This window comes from Phaethon aethereus (genome assembly GCF_964289735.1).
Source record: "Phaethon aethereus genome assembly, chromosome: 9".
Taxonomy (NCBI): Eukaryota; Metazoa; Chordata; class Aves; order Phaethontiformes; family Phaethontidae; genus Phaethon; species Phaethon aethereus.
The window spans coordinates 18,260,432-18,271,920 of NC_138585.1; the positions used below are offsets into that span (position 1 = coordinate 18,260,432).

Below are 11,489 nucleotides of genomic sequence, written 5' to 3' on the forward strand. Positions count from 1 at the left end.
AAAGAATCCATTGAAGAACTAAAAAAAAATAAATGAAGCTGAATAAATTAGTGAGAGATCCAGAACAAATAACAGCAGATGACTACCTGTCATGAAAAAGGCATGTTCTCATGTTGCTGTCAACCAGTGGGCTCATAAAAAAGAACAATTTATCAACACCTTGTGTCTGCTCCCTTCTGTCATTTGTCTTCCAATCCTTTGCACTTTGCCTGCATAATGAAAAGCTCTCTACACCTGCCTGATGAAGCCACTCCTTTATTTTCATGTCAAGGGCTGAAATACTACCTGTTTTAGTGGGTGAAACCCTGAACTGTCGTGACAGGGGTCAATGATAGAGTTGTATACAACAATCTTGCACAACAACAAACCTGATCAGTTTAAGGAAATGTCATCTCAGACCATGTTACCTGCCTTCCTAGAAAGCTTCCTCAAGCTTCCTCCCAAGAGATTCTTTTAACTCCTTCGCCCACTAATATCAGACTGAAAGACCTCTAAGCCTAGCTCCACAAATGCAACTGTGGTTAATGAGAAAGAATGCACAGATTTTTAATCATGAGACTTCTAATGTATAGACTTTTCTTCAAGCTCTTTCTCTGTAAATACTCTTTCCAGTTAGCAATAAATAAGGCCCAGTTCTAATTCTTCCCTTAATATCTTTATTTGTTATGCATCAGGAGAAATTTACCAAGATTTTCCAAACAGAAAAGAACAACAAAAAATTAACTCTTTGTAGGTACAATCCTCAGGAGGCAACTATCTGAAAAGCATTTTTCAGGGTAGTGATTAACCAAATCAAGAGGAAAGCAAAAATCTTAAGACATGCAAAAAGGAATTCACATGCAGTAACAATCTTGCAGAGTAAATCTTCCTTGAATCTGTGCAGCACCATTTCCTACCGAGGAATGGCACAGAGCTGATAGGGAGGTGGCTTCATTGTGCTCCCAAAAACAAGCTTTGTATTGACTTCTTTGACTCCTTCTGGCAGGGTGAATGTGAATGCCTGTAACAGGGTGGAAAAGACAATAAAGAGCTCCATCCTTGCCAACAGCTCCCCCATACATACACGGTGCCCTGTGAAAAGACAGAAAAGGCAATCAGCCAAAGGATTTCTATCACACTTGCCTTTCTAACCTGCTTGGGCATTTTGTTTGTTTACTTGTTTTCTGCAGACTTTGTCATTTAATGATTCAGAACTGAAAGGCTGCGTGTATTGCCATTGAAAGTTTTAATCTATATTCATGGCAGGCAGCAAGACATTATAGAAATGATCACCAGGGTTGCATGGTTTACACATACAGCCTTCCTAGCACTATGCATTTCACTGCTATGATCTCGATAACTGGATCTCTCCTCCAAGAGAAACTGGATCTGTCTTCCAAGAGAAACTTTTCTATGTGTCATTCCTTCGCTGCTAATCTTTTCTACATGCTACTGGACTTCTCTCTTCCTGGAGATTTTTAAAACAGTGGAATGTGTTTATACACCTATTTGTAGATGTCTTCCCAGTTATGTTGGGGAATGAATGAGTCTTAAGTTGTTATCACATGGAGTAAATAAATCCCTGTTCAGTGCACATACCTATTGAAAACGGTAAGAATGCTTCTCTGTTTACAAAGTTTCCATCTTTATCCAGAAAGTGGCCTGGGTTGAACTGATCAGGTGTCTCCCATTTTCCAGGATCAGACAGAACAGAGTCAATATTTGATAAAATTATGGTGTTCTGAAAAAAGAAGCAGCAGCTTCAATTCTGTCTTATTGTTCATGCTAGTCAGATAAGCAAATAATGACAAAGGAGTAAAGAATTTAAAGTCCAAATTTAAAGTCTAATTTTTTCAAATATGAGATCAAGCTTTAAAAACATTTCCTAAAAAGTTTAAACTTTTGAGAATGTTGTGACTTCCTTTCCTTTATTACTTGCTGTCAATAAGTTCAATAAAATAAATGGTGAGGATTTTATAATGTTCATATTGTTAAAATGTGTTGCTTTTGTTTTTCCTGTTGTCACTAAGTATTTTTATTACTTATTCAGCTTTTGAGTTACAGAATATCATTAATATCAGTTTAATTTTTCCCTTTGTTACTTGATAATTTCTACAATGCTAGGGTTGCTTTAAGCAGATCCAGAAAAAAGGAATGAAAATGAAACTACATGAAAAGCTGTAATGGGAGAATATTTAGAAACAAGCCCTAACGTACCTTTCAGTTACAAAATTTGAAAATACTTTAGTTGCATTACAACATTTGCAAGATACTGCATTTAAAAGTTTTGATATGAAAATAATTTCAAATCTCCAAGGTTTTCAGTAAAACCTTTTTTCCATTTTTGATAGCCTCTGTTCACCAGCTGATAAGCCATTTTGACAAGGGACAGACCTGAGATTGATGGAAATTAATATGCTTATTTCCAGTCACCATTCACAAGTTTTCAGTTGAGAGAAATAATGATCTAAGAACCTACTAATGGTTAGGACAAAGTGCACATTTCCTTGCAAAAGGCCAGCCTTAGAGACAGTCATAGCTTGGGGACACTGCTGGAACCAATAGGACACAAGAGTTCATGTCCCCAGTCAGGGAAACCCTCAAAAGCCTTTCTAAATGCATCTAATGTACCAAAGCCTTACTGATATCAGCAGTTCTCAATCACAGTTGCTTTTCAACTAAATGAGCAATTAAATCAGAAGAAACTAAAAAAAAACAGGGTTTTGGGAATCGCTAGCTGAGGTGGCTTCAGTCATTAAACTGTTATGTTAAATCAGTTTTAAAAACTGCTACAAGTGTACCAGACATCAGATATTCAAATATACAGTGTACTTCTACCTTTGGAACAGGAAATCCCAGCAGCTCTGTGTCCTTCACGGTCTGTCTGGGAAGTGCAATTAAGACTATATTACTGTATCGTTGGATCTCGTGAATTACAGCGTTTGTGTAGGGCAACTTTTTTCTGTCCTCATAGCAAATTAAATGGGAACAACCCACAACAGCATCCAGCTCCTTCTGGACTTTCTCTAAGGAGGAATATTCAGCTTTAAATATACAACAAAATCTACAAACTCCATACTCATAATTTTTCCTATTGCTTTTTACACTAAGAATAACATCCCACAAGATGAAAAACATATTTTCTAAAATAAGAATGCCTTCAAATTCCCATACAGATGACCTGAATAAAATTTGACACTGAAATTGTTTATAGGTTGCATACCCAAGTAATACTTCAAAAATAATGGTAATAAAGGTGTTCTATAAGAATATTTATGTTCCTGTTACACTTACTGCTCTGAGGTAATTTATAAAAAGTCTTCTATTAATACTTATTTTTACAACTAGAAAAGGAAATATTAATCGTGTATTAGAAGACCAGTTTAGTAATTCATCAGTGATTGTTCTTCACTCAGAACCACAGAGATTCTGCTTGTCATCTACTGATGGCCTAATTGCTACTCTGCAATTACCTTGGGAAACACACAAATTAATTTTTCTCGAGGACTTTTTTTTTTTTTTTTAATTTAAAATCTGAGCTGAAATGGTAATTTCTCATCTCAAATTTTAGTCTTTTGAAGAGCTGTTCGGTAACAACAGTTTCTCCTTACCACTTCCACAATTTTCTTCTATCCAGCCTCCTGCTGTGCCTGTTACCAAGCTTAAACTCTCAAATTTGAGGCCTTTGAAGCAATTTGTATAGCTTTTAATCCTTTCTATGCTGTACACTCTGACTCTTTCACTTTTTTTACTCTGCCAACCTTTATCCTTCTTCTGTGAATATCACTGTTAAAAGCGCATAGTTTCAAGCTACTCAGAGTGATCTTTTTTTTGTTAATATCTATTTATATGGAGATATCTATGTTTGAAGTTTTCAGCTTCACGGAATAACTACACATATTGGCAACCTCTCACTGTATTGAAATTAATTCTGCTGCAAAGAAGCCAGGAGCACAACAAAGAGTAGCAGTCAGGGGTTGAAAAGGATGACCTGAAGACTCCATCTTGTCCTCAGTGGAAGGCTAATCATTATTGTCAGTGGAGGGCAATGGTGCAATTTATCTCATCCAAGACTAGACTCCTCCATCTGATCAGATGAATCCCACCTGCATTCTGTATAGATCTCTTAAAAACAAAACCTAAAATGACTGGCCCGTATGTTAGAAAGGATACAGCAAGAAACACATACCTGCAGCCCACCTGATTCATACCCTAATAATTAGTTCCTCTACTATTCTTTGAACAAGCTCTACTATTATTTGAACATGTGTAATTTCTAAAGTGTTGCAGAACTGTTTGGGGATGCTTACCTTGAATATCAGGATAAACCACCATATAGAGCAACGCCCAACGTAAAGTGGTGGCTGTAGTTTCTGTACCTGCCAGAAAGAGGTCAAAAATACTCTGGATCAAGTTTTCTTCATCATAAGTAGCATCAGCATCTCCTTTAGTCTGCAGATATGAATTGAAAAGATCAAGTTAAGGCATACAAAAAAGAAGTAAACCACCTTGCATCATAGGAATATTTACTGACATCATCCAAAATGAAAAAAAAAAAAATTAAAGGGCCAGAAAATAAAACTTTGTGAATAATATTAAGTTATTTTCTAATATTCTCCAGCACATTTGTCAGTTTATCCTATCCACATATACATTTTGTTCTTCCATCATGACAAAGTTCCTGTTTGTACATGGTTTCTAATTCTGTTGCAATTCCCATCATAAGAGTAATTTCTAGTTGTACCTTAACCATATGCAGATCTGTTATTATTGTCATTATAGATAATTTCCCTGTAAACCTAAATTTCCCTGTAAACTAGCAATTACATTATTACTTCATCCTTCTCCCGCCATCTCTTAGTGTCAGCTTTTAAAAATTCCTCTACCTATAAGCTTTTCTATGGAGAAATTGTATACTACTAAATTTATGTTAGACATCCTTCCAATCAAAGGAGCACTTAAAATCCCTTGGTTTTAGTGGAGCGTAAGAAGAGTTCAGAGATACTCACTTTATCTATCTCATCCAAATAGTAATCAATAAAATCTCGATTTTCATTTGGTTTTCCTTTTTCTTTGTGGCTTTCAAGTTCCTTTGCTAATAGAGCATTCACAAAATTTATGCTGGACATAGTCTGTTTAAATGGTGCTAGGAAATGGCTTGCAAGCCAGGGAAACATTTCAGATACCTGTAAAAGAGATATTTTAGATATATGGAATTACTGACATTAGCAAACTAAATTTTAATCCTAACACAGGCTTTTGGGTAGTGGAAAAAGCAAATAAAAGATTCTGATGACTGCATCTTCACCCTTACATTGAAGGGATATTGCCTATCCCATGATTCATGAAAGCCTTTCTTAATCCTGTTTTTCTCTGGAGCAGAATTTCTGTTAGTTTTATGCTATAAAATTTCCATTGTGATGTACAAAGAATAAATGAAGTTCCTCTGTACCCCAGTTCTTTCCTAGGCTGAACTTCAGTGGCAAAGACCTCATACAAAAGACACTCCTGTTTTCAGTTTGTCCAACATACATATAATTTCTAGCTCATCGCTGAAAAAACAGATCCAGGCTGACTTCCTTGACACTCTGAAAACAGTGTCAAGGAAAACCTAACAGTGTCTGAAAACCTAAACCCAGGTTTATTTTCTTGCTGTGGGGTAGCAAATGCATGGGGATTTTACTCAGATACACCTTTTCGTAGATAAGAAGCAAACATATCACAGCTGTGATATGCAAAAGCACTTGACAAAGTAGAAATACTGAGACACGTGGATTCCCTACTGTTTATTTATTGCTCTAAACCTATTCACATTCTTGCACTTATACAACTATAAAACCACATCTCAGCAGAAAAGAAACAAAACACTTTTTACATTAATTACATTCCTCTACTCCATTTCCCTTTCTCTTTTCCCCTCTTATAGATCACAGCATGTCCTTCCAGTTTACAGAGGTACTGCAGCTTATGTATTAGATCATAACCCTTGGCCTCACCTATTTAAATGGCAGCTGCGTTACAAACATTTATCTTCCCAAAAACCTATTCAGATTCCTGGCTTATATTTCTTCTTTGTCCTACTGCATGATTTTGCTTAAAACTACCTGTCCACTTACCAGGAAAACAGATTAGTACAGACCATCACTAAAGGATTGTACATCACTGTGAAAGCACTGTGGAGAGCAGGAGAGAATGAAATATTGGACTAGAATGCTTTTGTTAGCTGTGGACACACTATTATGAGTTTTTAAGAACAGCTTACACATATACCTACTGAGAGCAGTTTGGAAATAGCTGAATCTCTGTTTACCCTGATTAGAAGATAGCTTAGGAATCATTCCCCCTGCATCTTCTGGGAGAAAAAAAATCATAAGTAGTTTTATTTTTTTTTCTTTTACCAGAAGTATCAAATTAGTCCTCAAATTCTCTAGGGTCTTGATTATGGCAGTTACCAGTTAGTAAGAGATGGTCGAAATCATGCAAGATACAAAGCCAGATGAGTTCCAGCAAGTTCTGCAGAAGCAGGTTCCCTTATACATTGGTAAATTGACTTCTTGGCTATACAGAGTATTGTGGTTCCCATTCATAAACGGTAAATGATAAAATTGCCCTTGTTTGAGGTGATCTGTTCCACTGTTTTTGCAGCTGCAGTCACAGCTTCACACAGAAGCAAGAGAGCAATTTTTTCTGTCCAATGGACCAGATGTGAAGTTAGGAGCTGCTGTCTTGGATAGAGACAAACATCATCCAGCAGCTAATGGAGAGTGACTTCCAGCTGAATTACTGAATTGTCCTAAGGACATGCAGAGGTGGTACAGGTGTTTCTGCCAAAAACTATAGGAAAAAGCTACCATTAAGCAATTTCTTGATACGTTACATTTGCACAAAGCAGTTGCTCTACTTCAGTTTCTATGAAGTTAGCTAACAGTAGTAAAGGAACTAGTAAGGACTCATATTACTTTTGACATTTGTTGACAGTCATATGATTTCCTAGAGTGAAGAAAGCTTCTTTGTCAGACAGAATTTAAGATAATCTTATTCCAGAGCTTTTCAGATATTTTAACCTATATTTTACTACTGAGTTTCAGTTATAGTTTCACACACTAGATTTGTACAGGTAGCACTTTTGCAAGAAAGTCCTTTGTACATCTCCCAAACATGTAGCAAGCCTATATGTTTCCATGCCTGTCCACCAAACATGGGAAATTTCTGTGCCATGATGAAGCATAAACAATTGAAACAAGTTTTGAACTAGGCATCTGGAAGTTCTGATGCATACTCCAGTAATTCTAGGTGCACTAGTATTTATTTTTGTTATAAAAGTAACAAGCAAGTTGCCTTTTTCATTGTCTATCTATATAAAGTAAACAAACAAACAAAAAATCATTTTCCTCACAAAAAAAGAGATGCTGTTCACAAATGCTGTTATAGTATCAATGGATTCAATCAAGCGGTGAAATTTTTCATCATCTTCAGAAAAGCGATGTCCAAAAATCACAGAACAAATCACATTTGAGACAGTATGAACAACAGGCATAGTGGGGTCCAGAGGTTTTCCTGTAAACACAGTGAACAGCATTCACCATTAACACTTACTGTTCCTCCTTTTCCCATTGAAATGAGAGCTGATAACATTTTATAAACAATTCTGATGTTAATTAGATTGCTGGATGGCAAATTGCAATATGTTGGTAAAAGGAATGAGTAAAAAGTAATTTCAGACACCTAAAAAGCACTGTTGGTTAAAAAAGGCAAGACTGCTGATGGGAAAGGAATAGTAGTAGTTATAAAAATACCCAGATTTCACAGAACCTTGGCATCAGTAGATCTCATGTGTAGCAATAACCAGTGTACAAAAAAAGTCAGCTGAGACATTGTATGAATAAGCAGCTGAATTGAAAAGAGACCACCTCCTATTCTTTCCTCATATCCTTTACACCTGAATAACAGAACCATTGAACATACCTATAGATTCACTCCGTTATTCAGCAGCACAATCTGAAAAAACTTCCTCTTCTACTGAGGAGGCTACCACAAGCCACGTGAGCTTTCTCCACTGTACTCCCCAGAGCAGAGCCATAGGGTTGTGTAGCCTTGGTCAAAGCTTTTAATATTCCCTGACTTGTTTTTCTTTTCTGCAGAGGGATATGGGGTGTTGTGACATGTATTTTCTTACTGTTTGCTTTTGCCCTGATTCTGTGACCATGAGTAATGTAAAGCTGACTAAGTAATAACACTAGCAGACAGGGACCATGGAGTCTCAGTTCTAAGTTCATGCTGTGGGGTTTCACATGTAGCACTTCTGCAAGGAAATGTCTCATGCAGATCATATGATACAGACTTCTGAGGCTCAGCTCTGCATGTACACTTTAAATCCATTTTTGTAATCAAATAGTTTCAAAAGCTACAGCTGACCCATTCTTCAGCAAAATCACCTATTGCACAGACTGGCCTGCATGCTGAGTCACATACCGTTTGTTTTCTGTAAGTACTCCACCAGGTGACGGGCCTCCTCTTGTAGTCGATACTCCTGGTCTTTTTTCCCTACTCCCATTTTCCTCATTGTTGCAAGTCCAAAACGCCTCTGTTGCTTCCAGAGACGACCATTAGAGAACATAACACCTAGAATTATAATGCACTAATTCTGTTAATACTTTGTAAATTAATGAATTGATACAGTTAATACATCAGAGAAGCTTCTCTTTCATTCTATTTTTTTTAAATTTTTGCCAGCAGTCCAGCAGCATTCCTCTTTCCTCGTCTTTCTTCTTCTAGTTGAGCCATCTGTCTCCTGTATAGAAACTCTTACAATAGCTATATTCTGACATTATTGTTCCAACAGAATCAAAAAAAGAGATGTTTCATAAATACTCATGGAAATACTAACATTTTTTCCACTGTAAATTAATGACTTTGAGGCTCTAAATCAGTTTCCAAAACCAGGGTTAGAACACACAAAAAGAATTTATGAAAATAATAATTACCATTTCCATGAGTCAAAATGTGAAAGGTAGTGCTTGTTGGCCTTCCAGCAACGTCTTCAGCGTGGACAGTCAGACCTTCCTTCACTGCCTGAAACCCTTGCAGGACAACTATAGGAATGTTTAAAACCCATAAGGTGAAGACATTACCGTGAATTTTGGCCATCTGTAGAACAAAGCAGCATCAGAACATGGGTGAGAACCAGTACATTTAAATCAAATGAGATGAACCAGACCTTTTCCCTTGGCAGATGCCTCAGGGGTAATGGACCTTGACAAGAGAGCAGCAAATTTATTCTTATATATAATATAGCTTGAAGTCAGGTTTCTATCTAAAGTCTCATTTACATCAAGATGTTCATAAAATGTCAGACAGCCAATACTTCCAATGTCTGTGATGCTATTTGTCACGTCTTATAATTCAAACCCATTGCAGATTAATTCTTACACTTTTGTAAGGAGAAGACGTTAGCTCATGAGTTTTACGTGAACTATCCACAGATTCCCTTTTGTGAATTAAGTGTAGCAAAAGCAGCTGAGGAGCTGAGTAAAGCAGGAATCACCCTCTCCTTTGTAGCTCAGCTGTCATAGCCTTGTCTCCACAACACTGTGCACACAGACACCACTAGAAGTAGGCAGGACAGTCCTTTTCCTGGCTGGAGAATCAGGAGCTGGAGAAGTAAAAGGCTGAGGGAAGTGCAACAGTATGAAGATCAAAGTAGCAACTCTGTGGGGCAGTGTAGGCTGGGAAGAGTGGGGAGCTGCCAAAACATCCCAAGAACTGCAGTAGAGTACAAAATTTTGCTGCCTGGGAGCAAAGAAGAGGGAACAGATATGCATATTAGGCAAAAATGTATATGCATGTGCTGGCACAGTTGTGTTTAATTTCATTTTTGGGAGGACTAATTCATGGGGTTTGAAATCTTGGGATGAGCAATACTACGCTTCAGGTTTGAGAGGCCAGAAATAGAAGAAAACACAACAAACATGTACTGGCTATAATTTTATGTTCTGGAGTCATACTACTTTGCCTTGAAATATGCAACTTGGGAGAAGAGAACTGGCAAGACAGGGAAGAACTGGGGAAAAGGAAGGCTGAGAACAAAAAATGAAAGTGAGGTACTATTACTTACATATTTAAATGTTAAATATTTAATATATATGGTGCAAGGAATATAAAACACGAGGAGAAAAATTCTAGAAGTGCTGTGCATTACAAACAGACCTTAGAAAAGAGTTTGAGTAATAGGCAAACACTGAATTAGTTCAGCTACTTAAAAACTCAGTCAGGCTCAGACGACTGAAGTCTCTTGTGAAAGTCTGACTAAATTGCATATCAGAAAAAAAAATGTTCTCAGATCTTTTGAAAAATCTGTTGATTAAGTATAAAAAAATTCATCCGTTCTATGCTGGAAACACATATGCACTCAGTAGCTGTTTCATGAGATATTTATAAACTGCCAGTGCAACAACAGTCAACACACAGATATGCAAAAGACTGCACAGAGTTAAAGACTCTGCTTTAAAATGTATCTTTTTCCTATCTGTAAGACAGGAATATTATCATCAGCATTGTGTTGTTCATCTGCACATAAGGTTTTAATGACATGTTTCGTAGTAAGCTGGAAATTTTCTTACCAAGAAACAGGTATTTTAATGATCCCCACCTAATTTCACATTCATACAATTTAGAATAAATCCCTCTATAGCACTCAAAATAAGACTATGTTAAACACTCACATTTACTTTTCAATCAGTTTATGAGTCCATTAATTTGTTACCTGAAAATACATACTTTTTTAAGGATCTCATGATGAATTTGAAAGTTCATCTGCAGCAGATTTCCAAAGATGGGGTATGGAGTTGGTCCAGGAGGAAATAGTCTTCGCATCCATTGCAATTTCAGAAACTGCATAAACAGCAGACACACCACAAAAAATACCAACACCACACTTACTGTTAACATTTCGCTCCCTATTTACAAGGCTACGTTGTCTCTGAAAAACTGCTATGTAGACAGAAGATAGTTCCTCTTTATCTTGCTTTGCTGGTACCTCCCTAAAGAGAGAAAAAGATGTTGAAGCTTCTGTGCTTCTCAGTCCTTCCCTCTTTATCATTATATTGCAGCTACAAATCTGACACTCATCAACTACTCAAGGGGTACAAAACGTGGGTTAATTATAGACTTTCATGTGCCATGACAGTTGCTGTGATAAAAATCTCTGCCCACAGTACTGGTTTCATAAAAAGTCTCTTGCAAGAACAGAGAACTAAAAAAAAAAATTAACAAGAGTTTGATGGTTATAATAGCGTAACACTTAAGTGTCCACACACTCTCTATTCAGCTGCACAGATAAGTGGAGCTGCAAGGTCTTCATGACCAAGTAGAAAGCAAAATTTCTTCACCCCCTCAGCTGCCCCTCAGCTAATTCCCACTGTATTGCCTGCAGCAGGAATAAAAGTGACACGTAAATATGACACGTGAGCTTCTTTCACAAGCGCTCTCATGCAACAGAGCAACTCCATTTG

At 37.0% G+C, this 11,489-nt stretch overlaps 1 protein-coding gene across 1 annotated transcript; it reads right to left on the minus strand.

Annotated features, from left to right (window-relative positions):
• Positions 1-892: 892 nt before the first annotated feature.
• LOC309408087 (cytochrome P450 2J6-like) lies at positions 893-10,926 on the minus strand (the record flags this gene model as incomplete). The annotated part of the gene is made up of 9 exons (XM_082003810.1): positions 893-1,071; positions 1,579-1,720; positions 2,818-3,005; positions 4,290-4,431; positions 4,989-5,165; positions 7,376-7,536; positions 8,452-8,601; positions 8,964-9,126; positions 10,756-10,926. The coding sequence occupies 9 exons, from the start codon at positions 10,924-10,926 to the stop codon at positions 893-895; spliced, it is 1,473 nt and encodes a 490-aa protein (XP_081859936.1).
• Positions 10,927-11,489: the final 563 nt, after the last annotated feature.